This window comes from Arvicola amphibius, chromosome 1 (genome assembly GCF_903992535.2).
Source record: "Arvicola amphibius chromosome 1, mArvAmp1.2, whole genome shotgun sequence".
Lineage (NCBI taxonomy): Eukaryota > Metazoa > Chordata > Mammalia > Rodentia > Cricetidae > Arvicola > Arvicola amphibius.
Genome location: NC_052047.1, coordinates 32,425,788 through 32,451,116, shown reverse-complemented (window position 1 = coordinate 32,451,116; position 25,329 = coordinate 32,425,788). Strand labels below are relative to the sequence as shown.

The following is a 25,329-nucleotide window of genomic DNA, read 5'->3' as shown; positions in this document are numbered from 1 at the left end:
CAGAACATTTGTATTTTGATTTGGTTCATTTTTATTTGCTTATTGGTTTGTTTGCTTGCTTGTAAGAGGCCACTTGTTCATCCCAGCCCCCCAGAACTGAAATAGCCACATAGAAACTGTATTAATTAAATCACTGCCTGGCCCATTAGCTCTAGCTTCTTATTGACTCATTCTTACATCTTAATTTAACTCTTTTCTATTAATTTGTATATTGCCACATGGCAACGGCTTAGCGACAAAGATTCAGTATGACTGACTCTGGTGGCTTCATGGTATCCCTGTTTGACTCTGCCGTCTTTCTCCCAGCATTCAGTTCAGTCCTCCCTGCCTACCTATGTTCTGCCCTATTAACAGACCAAGGCAGTTTCTTTATTCATTAATGGTAATCACAGCACACAGAGGGAACTCCCATATCACTTGCTTACTTATTTTACTTTACTACAGGGTCTCTATAAAGCCCGGTTGCTTTCAAACTTATGTGTTGGGACTATTGAGTCCTGGCCTTCAGCTGCTCTTCCCTGCTAGAACCTTCTAATTGAAGTTACTAGAGGTTGTGCCTAGCTTAGAGGATCAGAGGATGGGATTTTCACCTGTTGGCCATCGACTGCAGTGTATTTAAGCCTTCGAGGTGCTATTAAAGAAGGGCTTTGGTATCAGTGTTTGAAGGTCTGTGTGTCGGTCTATCTCTGCGTGTGTTTTCTCAATCTCCAGCCCCTTGTCCGAAGCTCGCGAACTGGGGTCTAGCGCATAGAGCGCAGACCGGGCCACGGTGCGCGGCACTTATTTTATCCAACCTGTTCAGGGCTGAGATTCAAGGCATGTGCTACCATTCCCATCTAAGCAGTCTTTCTAAAAGCTTATTAGCTATAGGTGGATTTCAGCTGAAGCGAAATGCACTTTGGAATTAAGGAGCTAATAACGAAGATGTTCCTATGGTATCAATGATGTTGATTTTATCCTTTAAACAGAAAATAACAAGCTGTCTCTTTTGGGAACTTCTTTTTTTTTTTTGTGAAAGCAACATATTCAATTGTTAGAAAATGAGCAATCACTTTTGCCATCAGGATGACTCTGTATAATTGAAAAATAGTTTATGTGAGCAGAGGTACACAAATTCAATTGACTTCCAAATACATGAGCTTGTAGAACCGATGTTCCATTCTGAGCCTCTGTTTTCTCATTGTGAAACGAATCTCCTCTCCTTGAAATTTAAAATATTAACATACAACTCATTAAAGGTCCAGCACACAGAAGGTACCCAAGCAATGCCACACCCTCCTTCCTTCCTATAAATTCACCTCAGAAATTCTGATTTGACTCACCAATTGTTAGAATAGTCCAGAAATACACACTTAGCAATGAAAATCATGAGCAGACATGTTTACCTGATCTTCTGTATATTAATTCTTAAAAAAAATAAAAATAATTTCCTACCAAAAACGATTGTTTTTTTTAAAAAAAAACTATGAAACAACCTTAACCAGAATTTAACTTTATACTGTTGTCACCAAAGCAAGGGAAGCATGCATGAAACTATCAAAAGGATAACATTTTAAGAAAATGTAACCTGGAACTCTTTATGTCATGAAAAGTTACGGGATTTACTTTATATTTAGAATCAGGAAGGAACAAAATGTTTTCAAAAATTGCAATTTTTCTGAGACATTTGCAAATGTTCTGCAAAATGAGGAGGCAGAAGCATAACAAAAGTCACTGTAATCACAAGCCTGATACTTTATTATGCAAAGTGGCTGTGCACACTTAATGGATGCAAATAACTGTTATTACAGTGACTTAGCAAGACAGGAACTATTTTCTTTCAAGAAATTTTGCCTTACAATCTTTGTATAATCCCTCCTTGCTTACCTGTTTTCAGTTATCACAATATCTCTTATTCACAGACTCTTCTAGTCCTCCTAAATTTCGCTTCCTAATAATAAAATACTCATTTATTCTTGTGACAAATAATCATAGGTTGTTTTTCTGTCAAAAATGTAAATGAACCCACTTCATGGGTTTATCAGCTCCAATAGTAGTTTATCTACATAAAAATCATGTGTGTTTGTGTGTTGGTCTGTATGAAATTGTATATATGTATTTTTTGGATGTATGTGTTCATATGTGTGCGCATGTGTGTCTATAAGTGTATTGTGGAGGCCAGATATCTCCTGATGTGTTTCCTTGATTGGGCTCTAATTCACCATTTGAGACAGGGTTTCATATCCACCCTCAAGATGATTTGAACATACTGAGTCACTAATGACCTTTAGGCTTCTGCTTGTCCCTGGCCCCCAACACAGGGATTATTTATAAGCATGTAGCACCATGTGCGGTATTTTACAAGGGTGCTCGGGATTCAAAACCAGGTCAACACATCTGTGCGGCAGCCATTTTACAATCTCAACCACAATAATATTTTCATTCTTTTTGTTCAAGTGTGCGGGAGGAAGGAGTGTGTATTTCTCGGTTGTAAAGAATTGACATTTGGAGTGGGGAAGATTTAATAAAGAAGACATTTATAAAAATAGTAATTACATCGGTAGCTCACTTACAATTTATATTTTGAGATACAATTCTTTTTCTTCATCCATGAGACAAAAATTCAGATGATGTAAACTACAATAGGTCGAAGTGCAACTACTATCTAATATACTATATAGTAGTATATATATTCTACTATGACTGTGGTATATCTGAACTACTATCTAATATACTATATAGTAGTATATATATTCTACTATGACTGTAGTGTATCTGAACTACTATCTAATATACTATATAGTAATATATATATTCTACTATGACTGTGGTGTATCTGAACTACTATCTAATATACTATATAGTAGTATATATATTCTACTATGACTGTAGTGTATCTGAACTACTATCTAATATACTATATAGTAGTATATATATTCTACTATGACTGTGGTGTATCTGAACTACTATCTAATATACTATATAGTAGTATATACATTCTACTATGACTGTAGTGTATCTGAACTACTATCTAATATACTATATAGTAGTATATATATTCTACTATGACTGTGGTGTATCTGAACTACTATCTAATATACTATATAGTAGTATATACATTCTACTATGACTGTAGTGTATCTGAACTACTATCTAATATACTATATAGTAGTATATATATTCTACTATGACTGTAGTGTATCTGAACTACTATCTAATATACTATATAGTAGTATATATATTCTACTATGACTGTAGTGTATCTGAACTACTATCTAATATACTATATAGTAGTATATATATTCTACTATGACTGTAGTGTATCTGAACTACTATCTAATATACTATATAGTAGTATATATATTCTACTATGACTGTGGTGTATCTGAAATTTGCTTTAGTGTCCATTCACAAACTTGCAAGAACTGGACTTAATATGTTTGTTAATTCTGTTTATTATTTAAGATTTATTATCTAACCTTTATCTCTTGTAATCCAGGCTAAGTTCCTATTTACCACTGATAACTTCTGTCAACATTATAATCTTCATCTTTCAGTCCTAGACCGCACTTCATTCATTTTCTCACTCTCAGCATCCACGCACACCCTTAGTATAAAACCTTAATTCTGTTAGGAGTGGCTTCTTTTCTACTCATATATCTCAATGCAATGTTCACTAACCTAAAATAATCTAAAAATGTAACTAAGTTAACAGAAAATTTAACATATTTGAATTAAATCTCTATAGTTCCAAATTGTTTTAGAATAGAGTAGGCGGTAGTATATCTAAAAATTCAGTGGGCAGGCAAGAAATTTGAACTAACCTAAATAATGAAGGTTAAATGTAAAAATTAGAGAATTCATTGAATACATTTCAAAGTTAAAGAAAGAGTTCATAAATACATCCGGACAGGCTCTAAAAAAAAAGCTGCAGAGAAACCCTGTCTCGAAAAACCAAAAAAAAAAAAAAAAAAAAAAAAAAAAAAAAAAAAAAAAAAAAAAAAAAAAAAAAAGTCACAACTAGACTAAATGAAGGTAAGCCAAAATGTTTTCATTGTGGGTCCATATTCTGATATTTTTGTTCAATAGTAAAATGGTCAATTCTTTTTTTCTTTCAGAACAGACAACCCTGAAGTTTGCATTTTTGCAAATTGCTCAGCCGCATACAAGCAGAATCCTTTCAAGCAATGGGTATCCCTCAGTAAATAAGGTAAAGACATTTTGATTATTACGATCTATACTTTGATTATACAAGAAATAACTTTAAGCATGATCAATAAAATTTAAAGCAACCAAACCCGTCTCTCTGAATGTGGCCAACAGCGGGGGCTGACTGAGAAGCAAAGGACATTGGCGCTGGGCTCTGATTCTTCTGCATGGATGGGCTCTGTGGGAGCCTTCTCAGCTTGGTCGATCACCTTCCTGGACCTGGGGGGAGTTGGGAGGACCTTGGTCTTAGCATAGAGTGGGGAACCCTGATGGCTCCTTGGCCTTGAAAGGGAGGGAGGGGAGGTATGGGTGGAGGGGAGGGGAGGGAAGGGGGAGAAGAAGGGGAGGGAAGGGGGAGGAGGAGGGGAGGGAGGGGGGAGGAGGAGGGAAGGAGATGGAAATTTTTAAATATAAAAAAAAAATAAACCATGAAAAAAAAAAGAATTTGCAACACAAAAAAAAATTTAAACTCATAACCAATGATTAAATAAACAATAAAATAGCATGTATACGTTTATATCTGTATTAAAATCTTCTGTGTTTATGTCTATTTCTATATATGCACTAAAAAAAAATTTCTGTGGCAGTGCTTACTTTCACCGTGCCACATTTTCTACAGTGGGGAAACCCATTTACAGTCATCTCTTTGTTCTAGATTTGGGGTTGAAGTGCTACAACATCCATTTTAGGGTTTGTAGCATTTTTCCACTAGAAATTGGAAGTAATTTCTTCAATTTTTTCCCTGCACATCATAGACACAAAATATCCAGCTCTTCAGAGTCTTACCACTTGAAGGGCAGACTCAGTTGGCATTGTGTTCCTGATCGCCATCATTTTATTTCTGTCGTGAGATGATATGGGCATGTCACTTTAAATTGGGAGAAAACACAACTCAGTCACAAAGGTCATTCCAAATGGCCAGGCTTTGTTAGCAAATGTTCTTGTGTATGCATTTTAACATGCGAAGGGCACATTGCTGTTCAAAATAATGTTCTGGATATGATAGGATATACAGAGAAAACCACTTAGGATGTAAATCAAGCGTATATAAACGCTACTATACATATAAAATACTACTATGCTGTTTTATTTAGGTGGGTAAAATACTTCTGTGCACATTCTGCTTCCTAAAACTTTTAAATACTAATTGTGTAACTGGAAACTGAGTCTATATGAATTAACACCTTTTCAAATGATTTTACATCTTTCTGCTCAACATTTACTTGTCATTCCTAGTGATTATATTTTTGGTTTATGTTAGTTTTAAAAAAATTTTCCCATGTGTATAGGAAAAAATGTCCACATGAACGTAATTAATTATTTCAAATCATCTAGATAAAAAAGTCATATTAATTTAAATAGTTTGCCATAGTTGATTTTAAATGTGAAAATATGGACTAAAACAAGAATTGGCTTTTATTCCCTTAAAAATAAGCTATAAGTTTTATCTGAGTCATTAAGACCTAAATAAAGTTTTACTTTTTTGGTTCTAGGTTTCAATGTAATTAGATTTGCATGCCTCTTTTTCTAATCTTTCTAATTAGATATAATACCACTGGCTTTGAAACAAAGTGCTTATTTGATGATCTATACACACATATACATATGTGTATATATATATATGTATATATATATATGTGTGTGTGTGCATATATACAAGGAATATATGTAAAAGCATATAATATTTTTAACAATTTTATTTTCACTGCTAAATGTTGTCAACATTATAGCCTAGTTAATAAAACAGCAATGAAAAAACTCAAGGTACTTATATCAAGCATTTAAAAGTATTTTAACAATTAGTCATGCTTAGATACAATTCAAAGAGCCACTAAATTAAACACCATTAACGATGAGCAAGCCATCACTAAAAATATGGAAAATAGCCATAAAAAATACTGAACATGTTATGTCTTAACAGATATTCCATGTTTCATTTCTCCCTTATGTGAATGTTCATCTTACTAACCTATATGAATATTTAATTTCAACAAAAATGAGTGGAATATCTAAAAGTTAGTGTACATATAGCCAAAACTTTATTTGGCACTTTATTTTTTTAAAGTTAATATTTATTGTCCTTCAAATCCTGTGTACTTTTTAGAGGTTTGTGAGAACGATGGAAGATTACTTAGCTGGCAAACTCACATTGTAATACATTCGAAGCTTTGTCCCGAGACTGCCACACCAAATGGAGCAATTATTGAAATACAAACATGTGTGTCAAACACCCCCATGGCAGCTTCCTCTCCAAACTCAACATGCCCTTCCATATGAAAGCTTTCATTGTTATGGATGCTGTGAACATCAAACATTTGTTCCCTTCTGAGATTTACTTATTTATTTGTATTGTATGTAAACATTTGCCTGCATGTCTGTATGTACACCATGTACATGCGGCTCAGCCACACCAGAAGAGAACTTCTAGTTTGAAGCATTACAGATTATTTTAAACTGTCATGTGGATGCTGGGCACTGAACGTGGGTCCTCTGCAAGAGCATAAAATGCCCTTATATGCCGAGCCATCTCTCTAGAACCACAGCGAAGATTACTACTGTTTGTATCCAAGCTGAAGCCTCTGCTCCCAGATGTAGCATTGACTTTCCCTACGATGAGTCTCTCTACAGTCTTTCTTCTCCTCACTGGAGGGATTCTGAGATGTCCTTACTCAAGTCCATTACAGATACCGCTCAAAAAGTCCACTTGTAAGGTGAATTTTGCAGCTTCCCACATGTCTAAAAGAGAGAACCTAGTGATTATACTATATCTATGAAGCTCACCTCGAATTTCAGTGGGTATATAAAACATTCTGATAAGGTTTCCCAAATATATCTGCCTTATAAAATGTCAATGGAATATATTTAAGTCTATCTTCAAAGACAACCTGCAGCGTAGATTGCCAGAAGACTCTTTAAGCAGAGTTAAATCAAACACTTTGACGTAATACTTCTTTGAACTTGTAATACTCTTTTGTAGCACATAATGAGAAAAGGGAACATTTCCCACTTGATTTTTTTGTTGGTACATTTTTAACGTCTTTATACCTCATAAATCCTACAAGGCAGAAGATAACTTTGATATTTTTCTCACCTTGCAGTACAAACAAAGTAAAAAAAAATGGCTTTAGTATTTTCTATCCAAGTTTGAAAATCTTCAAATTAAATGTGGCTTGATTTTTGTTTAACACTTAAGCAGGAAAACAAGTGGATTACAGATAAAACCGGCCATTTTAGAAATTGTAATTGCCAAGTAGCTTGATTTAATAGTTTCACATATCCAACATAAGACGTAATAGCACTGTTTATTCTGTAAATCCATAAACATGTACAATTACAAATTAACAGTTCACAAGGGAAATTATTTAAAAAGGCATTAATACACATATTATTTTCTTCTCAAGAGTAATGTATCATGGAAATAAATCCGAGAAAATCATGGCTTTGTTTTAAATGATCTATATCCCAAACAGGGCAAGTAAAAACAAGAAATAAAATCAAGTTAATGACTAATCTAGGCAAAGAGTACTTTAATACTAGGCATTAATCTTTCATTATAAGCAATAGTTATATTTAAATAAAATATGTATTAAAATTATTTCATATTCAAAATATGTCTCACAGAAGTATTAAGTTCCAATATTAATAAAATATAAGCCAAATAAAGAAAAGTAAAGTAAAAAATATATGTTATAATTTCAGTGTGTTATACTTGACAATCAATTTTCATGTCCATTTAGATAAATTAACCTGAATACTTCTGCCTTACTCATGTATGAAACCCTAGCCTTATAACAGTATGATTCAGATTTTTATCAATAGACTCTTTTATTTTAAATTTAAACTTCATGTTACTAGAATATAACTGAGTCTGTTGGACTAAGCCATACATTTATGATTTTTATCTATTAGTGGAATTTACAAGTAAAGGTATGCAACCCAATAAACCAGATTGAACAAGGCAAAAGCTGTCGGGAAAAAGATTCTCGAGTAGGAATCAATTTTGGCTATGCGTATGTGTATCCGTCCTTCCCTCCAAGATCCTGTCCTGCAGTCTTCGAAGCAGCAGAAAAAGCTAGCACAATCTTTGCCCTCCAAACATTGGTAGCCGTAATCATCTTCTCCTTGAGGCAGAGAAATGTTATTCATGGGAATCAGAGTGGATCCAGCATGGAGACCTGGGGATACCTGAGAAAATGATAAATGAGACTTTGAGGCCAAAAACAGGATCAAAGAAAATAAATATATCCCTGCCAGGGAGGCACTAGAAAACTGAAAGTCAATTAAAAGAATAAATAGTGTGATTTTCAAATATTGATTATTTTCAATTGTAATGTATTTTTGGATTTTAAATTACTGGCATAATCAACTTTCCTTCTCTTCCAAAAAGTATGTAAAAAAAATAACTTTAGAAATAAAAATCATATGCCTCTAGAAAGTTAATCTATGGAGATATTGTCAACCATGAATCTAAGCATGAAATGATAATAAGCTTTATGTTTCTATGGTGTTGAACACTTACAATCATAATGTCACAAATGTTTTTTATACTGAATGTTATATAATTCACTTAGTTATAATGAGAATAAATAATGGAAATAGATTTTCTTATGGTGAAAAAAAGGTGGAAATACCAGAAAGGACAGAGAAAATATGGCATATATAGGAGTGAGTGCATGCAAAGAGCCATTTTATAAAAATTTAAAAACCCAGTTTCAGGACCAATAGATGTGGAAAACTAGGCTCATTTGAACAGTGCAGCAATTCTCCCTGTGTGTAGCATTTGAGGGCCTATGGAAATTTGTAACATTATAGAAAAATCAAGCTCTGTTTGATGATATCTATAACTTTTATTTTACCAGGATTATTTGAGATAAATACCAAACTAAGATCTCATAATAGGTTATGCGTAAAATTTTTATTTTAATATATGTCTTTGTGCATGTATTTCTGTGTACATTTGTAAGAACAAACATCCATCTGTTACAGGACACATGTAACAATCTCAGACATGCTACTGAACTCAGATCGCCAGTCTTTGCAGTCTCTATCTTTACCTTCCAAGAAACCACACTGACTCAGTATCTGACTGATCAACTGTAGTAAAAACAATATTTGAAAATCTCATAGCATGGGCACGATTCGAAAACTGTGCAACATAAACTGAGCAATTTAGAGTCAGACACACTGGGAGAGATGTCTCCCATGAGCCAGTGCTTGTGTGACCTTGAACCGAAAATGTGACTGCTCCTCTGACTCTGAGATGCCTGTCCTGCAAAGGTGACAAGTGCAATCCCACAGACCAGACTGATGATTAAATGGGGCACGTACAGCAAGCAGACAGCACTTACTACTGCCCTTGTTTTATTGTTGCTATTGCTCTCTGAAAAGGTCATGTCACAGCACACTACAAAATGCACGGCGAAGCACACATGCTCACACTGCTAACAACAAGAGTAGTTACTAGAAAAAAATGAATCACTCAAAACAGCAAGAGGACTGCCACTTTAGTCATCCTTGATACTTCACAACTTCTGAAAGTCTTCCTTTAACTAAGCTGTACGTTGGAAATCTCATATAATCGTGGTTTCACTGTCATATCGGCAGTAAATTAGAAGTCAAGACTACAAAATTCATTTCTCTGAGCTTAATCCTTTCTAATATAGATGTTTACCAATTTTTTCTTTATGTCAAAATCAGGACCGTGAGGGAACCTTCATCTGACGATGGATGGAGATAGAGACAGAGCCACACATTGGTGCACCGAACTGAGCGCCCAAGGTCCAAATGAGGAGCAGAAGGAGGGAAAACATGAGCAAGGAAGTCTGGACTGCGAGGAGTGCTCCCACCCACTGAGATGGTGGGGCTGATCTATTCGGAGCTTACCAAGCCCAGCTGGACTGGGACTGAAAAAGCATGAGATAAAACCTATCTCCCTGAACATGGCGGACAATGAGGGCTGCTGAGAAGCCAAGGACAATGACACGGGATTTGGACCCTACTACACATACTGGCTTTGGGGGGGGGGGGGGGTGCTGGCCTGTTTGTATGCTCACCTTCCTAGACCTGGATGGAGGGGGGAGGAACTTGGACTTCCCATAGGGCAGGGAACCCTTACTGCTCTCTGGACAGGAGAGGAGGGGGAGTGGAGGAGGGAGGGGGGTAAATGTGAGGCAGGGAGGAGGCGGAAATTTTTACTAAATAAAGTAAATAAATAAATAAATAAATAAATAAATAAATAAATAAATAAATAAATTAGAAAAGCTGTATCTCACAGCCATGAAATATTTTATGAGTAATGTTTAAAAATCAAACAGATAAAGGATTTCTTAAAATTTGAACTTTCATTCAAAGCTATTGTGCTTCTAAATCGTAGAAAACAAAGACAAATTAATACTAGCAATCGAGCACACGCAACACATGGAAAATGGATCAGCGAATAGAGCATTGGCTCTGCAAACCTGAGCAGTCAAGCACAGATTCTCAGAACCCAAATAAAATGACTTGCCGGTGTGGTGGCTGCTGGTTACAACAGAGCTCAGGAGCCAAGAGACAGAGGCTCTCAGCGCAAACCAGCTACCTTTACTAGCCTACTCAGTGAGCCGTGGGTTCAGTGGGAGACCACATCTTAATAAAGTGGAGGATTCTAACTTCTTACCTTCTGTTCTGGAGTACATGTGAAAGTTAGGAAACTAGAAATGGTCCAGGGAAGGGGATGAGAGAGGGGGCAAAGAGAGTAACGTGAAAATGAGGTAGAGAGGAGGGGGAGTAGAGGCACCAAGTTCCAGGCTGGTAATAAAATGATGGAGATTGTGGAACAAGGGGTGAGGGAAGGGGTTAACAAAATGAATTGTAGACATTTTGTAGTGTAAACATATAGATGTAAACATATGATCTTGCCACCAAAGTAAAATTTATGAAAGCATGATAGAATACAGATGACATGAACTACAGGGTCTGGACAATATCAGGGGCTAAATAAAGGTTTATGCTAGAATTAGGGCAGAAGATGGGAATATGGGGGAGAAAAAGAGAGGGAAAGGGTTAAAGAAAATGTATGGTGTGTAAAGAATGTAAAATTCTCTCTATTTTCTAAGCTAATTAAAAATATATTGTGATGCAAGAGATATAAAGAAGAAATTGGACAGTATGACGCCTAGGAAATCAAAATGTGTAGATTAGTGTGCCTCTCAACCCTTATCAGTTAAACTTCTTTTTGCAAAGACTTACAAAAGCTGAATGGTCAGAAAAAAAAGAGCTATGGAAATGGGACACGACACCCCAACTTCAAGACTCAGGAGTCATTATGGTCAAAGGCAGAGGAAACATTATAAGATCCGGAGACAGTTGACATCTAGGGTGAAAAAGCTTCACTAAAATGACAGAGCGGTTGCACAAAGTAACTCATAGTACCAATGATCGAATGTACAAGACCTGAGCAAGATAAAGCCTGCAAGTCCCAGAGTAGCTTGAGAAGGGCCTCATGAAGTCCTATTCATATCTCAGGAAGTGTTGGCAATTAATAACTGCAGAGGAAGTAGAGTTAGTCTTCTTCAGGCTTGTGATCTAGTAAATGGCCCTACATCTATGCACATACCAGTAGCAGTAAGTGTACTCAATGAGTATGAAAGGAGAACGCACAGAATTAGGAGAGAAAGTTGTTGGGAGGTGTGGGATAAAATTATAGATGAGGGAATAGACATCTACTTGATCAAAATATAAGCAAGCATACATGAAATTTCCAAACAAGAATAAAATAATTAATGACTACTTTTAGAGGATAAAATAGATATTTTCATAATAAATAATCAATAAAAGACTTAAAAAACACCTCAGTATTTAAGAGTACATAAGGCATATGGCTCTTCCAGAGGATCTGAGTTTGAGACCTAGCACCCCCTATGAATGGTCCACAATGCCTGTAATTATAGTTCCAGAGGATTCACTGTTCTCTTTTGAACTCTAAGGTTCCCTGTACTCATATACACATATCCACACACAGTCAAAGAAAATAAAATAAATATTTGAGAAAAATAATAAAACTCACATCAATTAAAAGTAACAATATCTGGTAAAAAGATGGACAATAAACTGATCTTATTTATTATTTTACATTATAAAACATGATGAAATTTAGAGGTAATAAGAAACAAAAGTGACACTAGGATTGTTCATAACCATGAATTTAAATTTAACCTATATGAGAAAAAAATATAATCTTTATATATATAATATTTCATATATACATGATAAAAAGGGAAGAAAATGGCAAAAATTTACCATTCATATAAAATAATTACTTTCCCTTTTTATTATTGATGCTTTGAAATAATCTATACAAATATTATAAATAAGTGAAAGTATCTATCAGATGAAAACCACAAAAATTATTTTAATTCTGAAATCTATGACCAAGAGTTATAGGCAGTGTCTTCATTTCTCATATAAACATTATTTGTTTATATGATTCATTTTCCATTTGATTCAAAATCATTCAAATACCACTATTCATATAAATTTAGATTTTTAATGAGAGTTTTATTCAGCGATCAATCTATTTATTGAGTCTGTGAAGAGTAACATGAAAGGATGCTATTATGATGTCAGAATGGAAAGCAAACTGTGAGTGGGGCCTAGTTGCATGCAGAAGCACGTCACCTGACTGCTGTTGCAATCGACATCTAATGATTACTGTCTCTGAAAATATCCCACCATAGCTGACATTTTATAATTAATTAAGCAGACCTTCTTTGTTGTATTTCTCATATTACCAATATCACAAAAAACCTCCTGGGAGCTTTGTCAAACACCATTTCAGAAGAAAAAATCTTTTATGATTTGTGAAATTGCAGATTGACACAGGTGTTTGTTATTCCATTACATCCTCTGAAGGGTAGATGGATGTTTATTCATGTAGACATGTATGTACTAGCTGGAAAAGATGTTCGCCTTTTACAGAAAGGAGTCTGTGAATTGAAGAGTTGGGAGACCCTTCCACACATTATCTTCCCTTGAGGCTCTGGTTCTTATTTTCAGTAATACATTGCTTCTTAAGCTATTACAGTGGTCTCCAAATTGAGGCCCCACCTCTTCTGCAACTTAAGAATACACACTGTGTATTTACCTCCAGTTATCTTTACAGCACATAGATGCAACTTTGCCATTCTGTTTAGAAGTTTCTCTGATACACCAGTGAAAAGGACAAAAGCTATAATCTTAACATGACTTTGGAAATCCACAAGCTGCCCACAAACACTGCTCTGTCTTCAACACGGGTGATTTTGTCCCTAAAGCTCCTGTGCTGTAAGCCAGTGGTGTCCAATGGAACTGCAAAAATACCCCATATTGACGATGCTCAGGATGGAAGTCACATGAGACTATTAGGCACGTGGTGTAACAATCCTATGGAGATAGATGGTACATTTGGAATTTTGTTCAGTTTGTATCAGTTTGGACCCATCTAACCAATATATAACAGCTACCATATTAGAAATCACACAATTGAGCAGAAGTTTATCTTCCCTACATTCCAATCTACAAGCCTCAACTCAGTTCATGTGATTTTCTTGGTTTTAAATGTTCCCCCAAATTTATTCTTCTGAAACTTCAGCTTATTCTCCAAATGACTGCTTCAACTGTGATAAACTGCCTCTGCTTTTTTTCTCTGCCTGATTTCCTTTAGATTCAGTGTAAATGATTTATAAATAAATTCTTCTCACTTGAAATGAAAAAAAACCTTTCTGAGCGCCGTGTGACCCACATTCCCATAACCTTCTTTGCAAAGCTATGTGTCTATGACTCTGTACCACATAGACTATATTTCACAGTGTCTTCTGCAATTCTTAGATGCTAGGTATAGCCAGTGTAGTCCCAGATTTATGGGGGTTGTCTGTTTCGATAACTGCAGTTCTTTTGCTCTTTTAAAAATGACTTCTCCTTATTGGTATTTATTTTAGAGAAATACCTTGCATTTGAAAAAAACGTTTTAGAAACTACCATTCTCATTGATAATTCTCTCATGGCCTATAGAATTAGTTTGGGTTTGTAAATTATTTTCTGTTTTTTTATATGTATGTGTGCATGTGTTTATGCATGGGTGTACATGAGTGCATAAATGAACTCGCATGCATAATGTACATCTTCAACTGGCAAAAGAGGAAAGATGAAAAATTTGGAGACTATTGTAATAGCTCAAGGAAATGTGCTATGGAAAAGAGGAACTGAAGCCGAGTGAAGATAGCGTGTGAAGATCCTCCTAACCCTCCAAATCACAGTCCGCATTCTGTGAAAAGCTGATGTATGTGTAAAATAAAAATCATGAAAAGAAAAAAAAAATAGAACAAAGACATTGAGTCCTCAAACTTAAAAAAGCGTATAAGGGAGTGAGAAGTCACTCTTGAGTGCTAATACCCATGAAGTTTCTACATATTTCTTTTTTAAACAGCATCTTCCACTGGGGTCTGTGGTAGGTAAGTGCAGGACTTCCTGCAGAGAGCATTTCTACATCCAGTCTTTACATGAGGGTTGAGGATCTAATTCTGGACACCATACTTGTCTGTGAAGGTTGTCTACACCTAGCTCTAAACACTCCTGGAAGCAGAGTACACATTCAGTTTCTTTGGTCTAAAAATTGCCTTTGCATTGGTGAAAAAAATAAATACCCATAATTTTACACTTTAAAAATCTTGAGAGCCTAAAAGTAATCCAGTACTGTCCAATTCTGCAATCAGTCCCAAAGTGTAGGTAGCTCATGCTTTTATGAGATTTACTATAGCCTATGGATATTGAAGCATCAACATGAAATCTTCATCATTGGTAGTGTGATGGGGGTTTACTGATATTGCATGTCTACAGTTTTACCTCTTTCACAAGAGTCTGAATCACAGTACAGTACACATAACATAACTTCTAAAACTTTATTTTCAATAACTCCGTGCAAATAATTTAATAGTGTGTGTATTAAGAGATAAAACCCATATATTGAATGGGACTTTTTTTAGAAGACATGTATAGGCAGAGTAAAAATAATAATTCAGATAAAGCAGAAATGAGAAAGAAAGGAAAGATTAAAGTAATAAAAAAGAGAGAGAAGGGAAGAGGGAAAGGAAGAGAGAATCAAATATTTAATGTGAAAAGTATAAGATATCTTTATTAAATGCATATCATTATTATTTAATATATTTTACTCAGATATCATCTCTTAATATATGAATATATGTTTATGTGATTATATATATGAATATATGCACATGTATTTATATCCATATTCAGGGCACTCTATATTTCCTATCATAAACAATAGAGAGAGAAAATGGTGGACTGAAAACTATTTAGATTTTTCTAGCTTCTTAATGAATGCTCCCATATGGAAGGAGAAAGAGAGAGAGAAAGGGTAGTTGTAATCTGAAAGATGAGAATCAGTATAAGCACACATGCTGCAGGAGGAGAGTCTTGGTTGTAAAAAAGTGAAAGATGTAGATTCCACAATATGTTTTATGGAAAACGTGAGCAAAAATGGACAGGGCTGTCTATCCTCCATATCAGTGCATTAGATAAGGAAGGCCATGATGGCTGGAAATAAACCAAGCAGGAATACAAACTTGATTGCTGGCACCAGTTTTTCAAATTGTCATTTAATGTTGTAAGAGCTAATGAAATATGTACCTCAGGAAGCATGAAAGACACATAAAGGTTGTACTGAGTGTCTATAAAATATTTTTACACTCTCCAGTCAATTAATATGTCAGCTGTGAACTACTGCTGTTTGCCACTTAATACGTCAATGCTGTCGTCTCGTTGTGGTTTCCTTTCCATTTTTAGTATTTCATTTGCTGAGACTGTTGCTAAATTTAACAGACTAAACATGGTTTTATTCTTGAATAACTGTAGTAAGATTATGTCTAGAGTTTGAGTAGTTCTTAATATATTTTGATAAATTTGAATAAAAACACCATAATTTTAAGTTTCCATTTTTATGCTTCAGCTCCCCTGAGTCAACATGACACTTGGAGCTGTGCTCTATATTTTATGACCTGAGGTTTCACTGGGTAGCTGCTCAAACACCCATTAGGTATATTTTGGTTAATAATACACCTGGGTTACATATCTGCATAAAGAATCCATAAAACTCATATGGAATTACATATTACATGTGTGTTAATTTTATTTTATTATTAGAATCTCTAACAAAAGTTGTAAAAATTAAATAAAGCAAATACACAGGTGTGGGCATTTACATTTTAAAATGAGGACTAAAGAATGAGAAGAAAAACAGAAAGGGGTTTGGTTTGGATGATAAGAAAATAGAAAGAATGTAATCCACATAAACATGTAAGGAGGACACCTATCCTGCAGTGTTTTCTTCTGACCTCCTCATGTATGCTCTGGTACGTGTAAAAACACCCCCCCACACACACATCATCTGTATTCACAATGATAATAAAATTATTTTAAATATAATAAATCTAGAAGCAATTATTCAAATCGAAATCATTGTTATTTTATACTTTGTCCATAAGATCATAAACATGATCTTTTAAATAGTTGTGAGGTTGTGACAGTCACAGATTTGTGGTATGAAGCAAATTCTCAGATCTTTACAACTAGCCATGTCTTCTTTGACATTGAACATCATAGGACTTGATTGCAAAGTTTATTAGTCTCAACTCTTAAAATATACTATGACAAATAAAGAATTAAGATATATCCACATTTCTAAAATAAAAATCATGAAAAAAAATGGAACAAAGACATTGAGTCCCCAAATTTAAAAAGTTTGATCCCTTGAGTCTCATGGTCTGTTATAGCAGCCTTTCAAGCTGTTTGTCAAGGATGGATGTCTTGCACTGTCTTTATTTGAGTTTTGGCATAATCTGTTCTGAAAGTACTTACTGAAATCTGTAGCATACTGTCACATTGTCAATATTGGTGAAATGAAAGTCTACTTTTCTAAGTGTTTGGAACAGTAGAAAATGTTAAAATGAAGGCTTAAACAAATGGAACTCTCAGCTCACAAAGAGACCTGAGCATGAATCTTGGATCTATCACTGACAAAGCTGCCTTGTGAAAGTCAATGAACTTGTATTTGTAGGGTTTCTTTGAGCACAAATGAAACCATGTAAAATGCTCAGATCTGCCTGGAACCCTCAAAGTATGTTAGATATTGCATCCAGGTTGCTATAATTGCTATTATAAACTTAAATTGCAATCATTTAATTGTTACATATATTCAAGTTATTATAATCAATTTTAACATATAATTTGATACAATATGTAAGTTAGTCATTGTGATTGGGGATGTGGATTAAAAGTATATAATTCTACAGAAACTAGAGAAAAATGTAACAGCTATGACTTTCTACTCTTGTTAGGCTTTAGCCTTAAAAGAAATCTTACTCTCTAAAAGTGAGTTAATTATGTGCACCATTCATTCTTGCAAATCCACAGATACTTTTGAAAGTGAAATCTGCTAATATTTTGTTTTGTTGTACTAATGCAACATCTTAATTTATAGCTCATCATGCAAGACAGTCTCCCTACCTCTGCCTTTTGGGATAGCAGGTGTGAAAATCCATAACCAGCTTCAAAAATATACCTTAAATAAGTTTAGATACTATTACACTTTTGACAAAGAATGTAGCATTAAAGAATCTTGCACTAATTGAATATAAATGAAGAGAACACGTCTTTTCTCTGATCTTAGTAGAAATGCTATGAGATTTTATTTTAGATGGATATTAGCTATTTGTTTTTATTATGCATACCTTTATTATGTTGAGGCATGCTCCTTCAATCCTAGATCTCTGTAACTTTTGTCATTTAGAAATGTTGAAGTAATTTTGCCAAAGGCATTTACATTTGTTGAACCTTGCCTGCATCTCTAGAATGAAGCTTTCTTTGTCTTGATGAATGGTCCTTTCATATAATCTTGGATTTTGTTTGTCAGCATCACATATTATTAATGAGAGTATAAACTAGTTCAGCAACTCAGAAAACCAGGAGGCAGGCCTCTCCAAATGTTAAAAAGAGATCTACAGATGTCCAAGTTTAAATCACTCCTACATATATGCTCAAACCACTTTATAGCTTGCAATAAAGAAACTTGCACAGTCATATGTATTGCTTCTTTATTCACAGTGGCTAGAAAATGGAATCAACCCTTATGTCTGTCAACTGCCACATGAAATGTGAATAATGTGGTACATATATGCAATGAAATATTACTCAAATCTAAAGAAAATAGAAGGATCAAACTTGTAGGCAGATGTTATACACTGAAGTTACATAGGCCCCTACAGAAAAAATTTTGCATATTCTTCCTCAATTATTTTTCTTTCTATGTGTAACATGCATTATATGTGGAGACTAGGAAATATGAAGAAGGCTTTTGGTGAGGGAGATGCATTTAGAGAAGGGTGTGTCAGAATACATTTGAAATGAAAATAGAGAAGGTGAATTCTTGGGGCAGAAACACTGAAGTACTTAGTGGAGTAATGGGGACTGTAGACAAGATGGCCCATAGGAAGATAGGAAGGCTTAACTAAAATGAAGTGTGCATGAAAAGCATGTTGGGAATCTATGATCTTGTAATTCAAGTAAAATTACACCAAAAGCTTGAATAAGAATGGCCTATAGGGTCATAGATTTGAATGTTTCCTTCCCAGTTGGTAGACTTTTAGGAAGGATTAACAAGTGTGGCTTTGTTTGAAGAGACATTGGTTTTAAGAACCATGTTAGACCAAGTCTCTGTCTCTCTGTCTCTCCATCTCTCTGTCTCTCTCTGTCTCTGTCTCTCTCTCTCTCTCTCTCTCTCTCTCTCTCTGTGTGTGTGTGTGTGTGTGTGTGTGTGTGTGTGTGTGTGTGTGTGTGTCTGATGCCTGTGGATCAGTATGTAAAGCTCTTAGCTACTGCTCCAGTGCCATACCTGTCTGCTTCCTGTCATGATGAACATGGAGTAATCCTCTGAAATTCTAAGCAAGCCCCCAACTAAACGTTTTCATTCACAAAAATTACATTTGTCATGGTGTCACTTCACAGGAATAGACCAGTAACTAAAACAAAGAGTTGGACGTGAGGGGTAGATGACGGATTAACCAAAACTAAGGGTGTACAAAGAAGCCCCATGAAACCCAATCATTTGTAAGGTAATTTAAAATATTTTTTAAAGGACGTACTCTGCAGTAGTGGACAATACTACTCCAAGCAGAGATGGGTTGTTAATGAAAACCTTGGAGAAATGGGTTATCTCCCTAAGAGTTTTGGTCAGGGACGTCTCAATACCATCCCTAACAATACAGTACTTTGCCATTACTCTAGGTTGCTTACCATAACTAGATCCTGTTGCTGAAGAAACCATATACATTGGTGACATTTAAAAAAGCAAATCACTCCTGAGCTAACCAGGAAACTCTACCTGTTGCCTATTTTTCATAGCATTGCAAGGTGTTATGCAAGCTTGTGGGGGAAGAAAGGACATCAGTGGTATTATATAGCTCTTTCTGACCTGCTAAACAGTATCTGTGTACTGTACAATAATATAATTCTATCTATATAAGTTGCTCCCTTAACTGGAATTGAGACCTGATTCACAGGAGGGGCATTGGAATCAAGATCAAAACTCATGGCTAGGGAAAAATTAGACAATAGAGAAAAACCTATTGATGTTCTGCTAATGGCCATGTTATCAAGCTGCCTTACAAGTAGTTATGCTTATATCTATAGATTTTGGCTGGTCCCAACTTATGCCAGAGAAGCTTCCTATGTCAGTGGGTAGCTTTCCAACCATTTTCAAAATATCTATCCTTATAACCACAAATAAGAGTAACTCTCACTGTTTATCAAAGATACTTCTTTTTGCAAAAGAGGCAGACCATTATATTGATACCCATAGTGAAAATTCAGAAAATGAGTGACTGTGGTATACCCAAGCCCAAGTGATATACCTGCAGCCCAACTCGTAAGCCTGAGGCTAAGTGAAATTCATGGAAGAGGGGATGGAAACATTATACTAGACAGTGGCTAAGGATATCTGTGAAGAGACCATGGCCCCTAGACATAACAAGGAAATACACCTATGAATTACCAACAACCTACTTGTCTTAACAAGATCATCATGACAACCCAGGCTGACAAGCCAAAACAAACACAAGTAATGCTATAAGGTCCCACTTCTTCCACCTTATTAGATCCTATATGTATGTATGTGTAATGATAATATTAAAGAAGAAATTGTGAATTTGGAAGGAAGAGAGGAGAGGGAAGAAGGGAAAGGGAGAGAGTGATGTAAATATAGCATTCATGTAGGAAATTCTCAAAAATATTGCTATTAAAAAGGAATAACAATAAAACATACCGAAGTTCTGTTTTTATGCTTCCTGTCTCTGGTGGTTTTTCCTTTATTATTGCTAGTAAAATAATGCAAGGTTCCATATTCCATCAGAGCTGCAAACACAAAAATAAAACAAACAGAGACAAAAAGATCCATTGCTGTCACGTAAGAAACCTTAGGTAAAGATTTCCTGGCAATTGTACTGAGGGTTGTCATAGTCAAGACCGTAGTGATACCTGTGAAGAAAAGAGAAAATAATAGATGATTACAAGTAATTTAGCAGAACATTTCTATTTTTTTCTTCTAATTTAACAATAATGTCAGCTGAAGTAAGCAATGAAGACAAAGGGATATGATTGCCAGAAAGAATTACTAGTAACCATGGCTACATTATGTTCACTGTGTTCTTTGTGGAGGAAAGTTTAATGATTCAAATTACTATGGATTTCAGGTTGGCTCCTAATATTCACTCTTCCCTTCCTCCATGGTTAAAAAAAATATTTTTAGTTGACAGGAGGTTTTCTTTATTCTTTCTTTTTTTCTCATTTTGGCTTTTTGGGACAGGGTTTCTCCGTAGCTGTGGAACCTGTCCTGGAACTAGCTCTTGTAGACCAGGCTGGCCTCAAACTCACAGAGATCCACCTGCCTCTGCCTCCTGAGTGCTGGGATTAAAGCATGTGCCACCACTCCCTGGCTGACAGGAGGATTTCTTAAAGTACAATTTCACTAGGTGCTTCTCTGAAGCAGAGTGTGACCAAAAGGTAAGATCATACCAGGGGAACTAAGCCAAGAATTAAAGTCTAGAAGACACCACAATGTGAGAGATGACTTGCGTTATTCCCTCCTCTTTGTTCTACTGCAATACCATGACAGAAGCCAGAAGCCACCTTAAACGATGCGATGGCTATGGAAATTCAAGTCAGGAACCACACACACACACCCTACACAGCCAAGAACCAGAGTCCCGAGTCCCTCTCCTCACAGCATACAGCACCACAGTGAACACTCATGAACCTGTGCAGTAGAAGCAAGTACTTTTCAAATTACTTGAAGCAACAGTTATTGGAGGGTTTTGTTGTTATGTTTATTTTGCTTGATTTTTTTGTTTGCCTTACTCAGTAATCATAACCTAAATTAATGTATTAATGTAATATTTTCTTTTGTGATAATTTGAACTTAATTTAAAAACTTCAAATTTAAGGTTGCAGAATTATAACAATATATTTTGCATTTCAAATACACTGAATGATTCTTTATATATCTAAAATTTTAGTATGTGCAATTCTGATACATGTCAGAGGCAAGTCCATGTTTCCATCTATGGACTCCGTTACCTCTGTCTTTATATGACAGTCTTCTTAATGTTCTTACCACTGTTAGTCTTAAGGCATCTAAATGACAAAAACTCTATATTTTTGTGTTGACATCACAGCCATTTTCATTCTTCTACAAATATGCTTATTTAAGTGCTTTTTGTATGAGTGTGTTGCTTGAATATTTGTATGTGTAACACATGGATACATTGCAAGAAGCTGCAAGACAGGCTTGGAACCCCTGAAACTATAGTTATAGATGGTTGTGAGTCACTATGTGTGCGCTGAAAACCAAACCTGGCTGCTTACAAGAGCAGCATGTGCTCCAAACCACCAAGTTACCTCTCCAGCTACCCTCAACTCCATTCTTATTCTTTATTGCCACAACCATAGCTCTGTGAATTGAATGTTTAACTTTCTTAACTATGCTAAGTATAATGCTAAATAAATATTTATTTGTAAATATGAATATAATGGCAAAATCTTTAATTTAAAAATTCACTATAAATGGCTACAAAAAATCTTTAGTATAGGGTGAGCAATGGGGATTAATTTTTCTCACGTGCCCACTAAAACATGCTGAAATAATTCTCAGACAACCTCAACATTTTTCTCTCATGGCTAATTAGTGTTAGAAAGAAAAAAAATTAAATGTGGTAGGTTTTGAAGAATGAGATAAATTGAGGTTCAAGTCTAAATCTCCACTTCTTACATTCATTTATTTGCTGTGTGATCTTAAGAAAAACAGGATAATGATTTATTCTTATGCCTGTAGATTAGTATCATCACTATCCCTGGTTCCTAAGCTAAAATGAGAAACATAAAATATCTTAAAGAATAGGATAAACAAAATTTAGATATATAGATTTTGTTCACTCACCTAATCTATACCTATGGTAGGACTCCAGAATTTCTTTTTTTAAACTTGATGTTTCAGAATCTACTACTGACTGTTTATGTGATTTTTAATCTACTATGTTAATTGAATGAACTTTTTTTCCAGCTATCATAGAAACCACAGGAAAACCTATTAATCATTAAAAATAAAACTGATTTAATGTTACATTTTTTTTAGATAAAATTATAATCGCAATGTGATTGAATCTTTATCCTGAATATGAATCAATTATTAATAAGCTTTTTTGTATAATATTGAAAAGACTATAGATTGTCACTTTCTTAAAACATGCATAAAATCAGCCATTTTTTTACTATATATTCTGATCACTATGGTACACTATTATAGAAAGATCATCATCAACCTTTTAAATTACTCATTGGCATTGTACAAGGAACTCTAAAAGGAACAGATTAATTTCACTGCTTTTGATGTTTTAGAAAGCAGGAAGCTCTTGTTCTATCCAGATATCTGTCCTTTGGAACAGCTGGCCATCAATCCGCAATTCCAGTATTAACCATAAATTAAACACTGATGATTTGTGATCCTGCTAAAACATCATCAATATTTGTTATAAAGCAATTAAAATATTTATCAAATAAGATTCAGATATTTTCCATTCTCTGCTTTTTATGTGTTAATTCTTATACACTCATACACCTGTGTGTGTATAAATATTTAGACCCGTTTACAGGAAAAATAAGAGTTTTCTAATTCCAAGTTCTTTATTATGTAAAATCCTATATTATTTGAAGTCCTTTCAATTTTGTTTAATACTAAACTTTTTTATCAATTATAACCTCATTATACTCTAGAGGATATTTCTAAAAAATGCATCAATGAAGTTTTATTTATTAAATTTTAAGAGCTTGTGCTATAGCAGCACAGTCTTACCCAGTGATGTTCTGGCTGGTACTGCATCTTTATTGATCCAAAAGGAAACCCAAGAAAGGACGACTGTTAGAATGCATGGGATGTAGGTCTGGATGGTGAAATAGCCCATCCGCCTGCTCAGGTCAAAGAATATTGTCATGATAATATAATCTCCTAAAAGAAATAGGTATGTTAGATAGTGAGTAAAACATAAAAATCTACACTCTGCTTTCTATACCTAAGTAACAATGACATTGACGGCCAACTTCTGTTTCCTCCTTACCAGAGATTGTGTGAGAAATTTCAGTTGAATTTCGTAATCCTACAAATGCAAACTGGTATAACCTCCAGTACTTAGGATCAGCCACTTCCACAGAGGGTTTTTTCCACTTGTACTCAATTTCATTTTTAGGATATCCATCTGGAGAAAAAAATTGTAGTAAAATATATGTAGTTTTGCAAAATTTAAAATATTATCATTGCAATACCAACACCATCCAAACAATGAGTATTTGCAATCCTTCTCTCATACATTACTATAAAGTTTGTCAAATATAGAAAATACTAACTGAAGTGTGTGTGTGTGTGTGTGTATGTGTATGTGTTTTATGCGTGTGCTTTAAAGAATTATATAACAGTTTTGATGATTAAAAGTATGAGTTTTGTTTTTGCACTGAGTAGTTTGAGAGAGAGGGAAGTTTGATGTTGCCCTACTGTCCTTATTCATAAATCTCAGATTGTTTCTATTATCATCTCAGACTCTCATGTGCTAGAATTACTGTGACCTGGTAGTTACTATTTAATCCCCCAAATATTGTCAAAATGAAAACATGTTTTTAAAATATTCTCATATCTGGGTTGATTGTAAACCTACCTTTCTCCTTATAATTTCTTATGTAAATTCCAGTGACTAAAATCTTTTCCTATTTTTAATCATTTACAAAAGGAAACACCTTTTCCTCAACCAATTTTTGAAACTTTCTTTAAAATCCTGTAAAGTTAGATATTGCATCAGGAAGATAGATATAGTTTGAAAAAGTTTTTTAATCTAATTGTGTAAAATCATTTGAATGCAAGCCTAGATTCATATCTCATTTGAGTATTCAGAATGAGAAGGAATGTTTGTTTACTTTGTTCTACTATAGTTTATTAATTTTATCTTTTTTGTTATTCTTTTTTTTTCTCATTTTTTTATTCAAGATTTCCATCTCCTCCCCCTTCCCTCCCCTCCCTTCCACCCATACCCCCACTCCACCCCTCTCCAAAGACAAAGAGCCATCAGGGTTCCCTTCACTATGTTAAGTCCAAGGTCCTCCCAGCTCCCCCTAAGTCCAGGAAGGTGAGCAACCAAACTGACAAGGCTCACAGTGAGCCCGTCCATGCTGTAGAGTTCATGTTCATTGCCATTGTCCTTGGTTTTTTTTGTTATTCTTTAGACACCTGTTTGTTTTCGAAGAAAGACAGAATGGGTGTGACTCAAATGGACCTGGAGGTAGAGAGCACTTAGGAGGAGTTGAGAGAACTGTAATTGTAATTAGAATACACTGCACGAAAATCTCTTTTCAACAAAACAATGTAGAAAAATAAAGGAAAAGACATTGAAATAAAAATGAGTTATAAAGTTTATGTTGTAATATGTATATTCACTAAAAACTTACTTTCATTTTTGAATTTAAAATCAATAAACAAATGCAGTACTTATATCTATTAAACTTAACAGTAGAATAACAATC

General features: G+C 34.7%; 1 protein-coding gene across 1 annotated transcript in view; it reads right to left on the bottom strand.

Moving 5' to 3' along the window:
- Positions 1–7,814: 7,814 nt before the first annotated feature.
- The window catches only part of Gabrg1 (gamma-aminobutyric acid type A receptor subunit gamma1), a 75,499-nt gene continuing 57,984 nt past the window's right edge, over positions 7,815–25,329 (bottom strand). Inside the window, exons 6-9 of the mRNA XM_038338144.1 lie at positions 23,880–24,017; positions 23,618–23,770; positions 20,537–20,748; positions 7,815–8,373 (exon numbers count right to left, since the gene is read on the bottom strand). Coding sequence (XP_038194072.1) covers positions 8,104–8,373; positions 20,537–20,748; positions 23,618–23,770; positions 23,880–24,017 — 773 coding nt within the window. The 3' untranslated portion in view covers positions 7,815–8,103. The remainder of the gene's footprint in view (positions 8,374–20,536; positions 20,749–23,617; positions 23,771–23,879; positions 24,018–25,329) is intronic.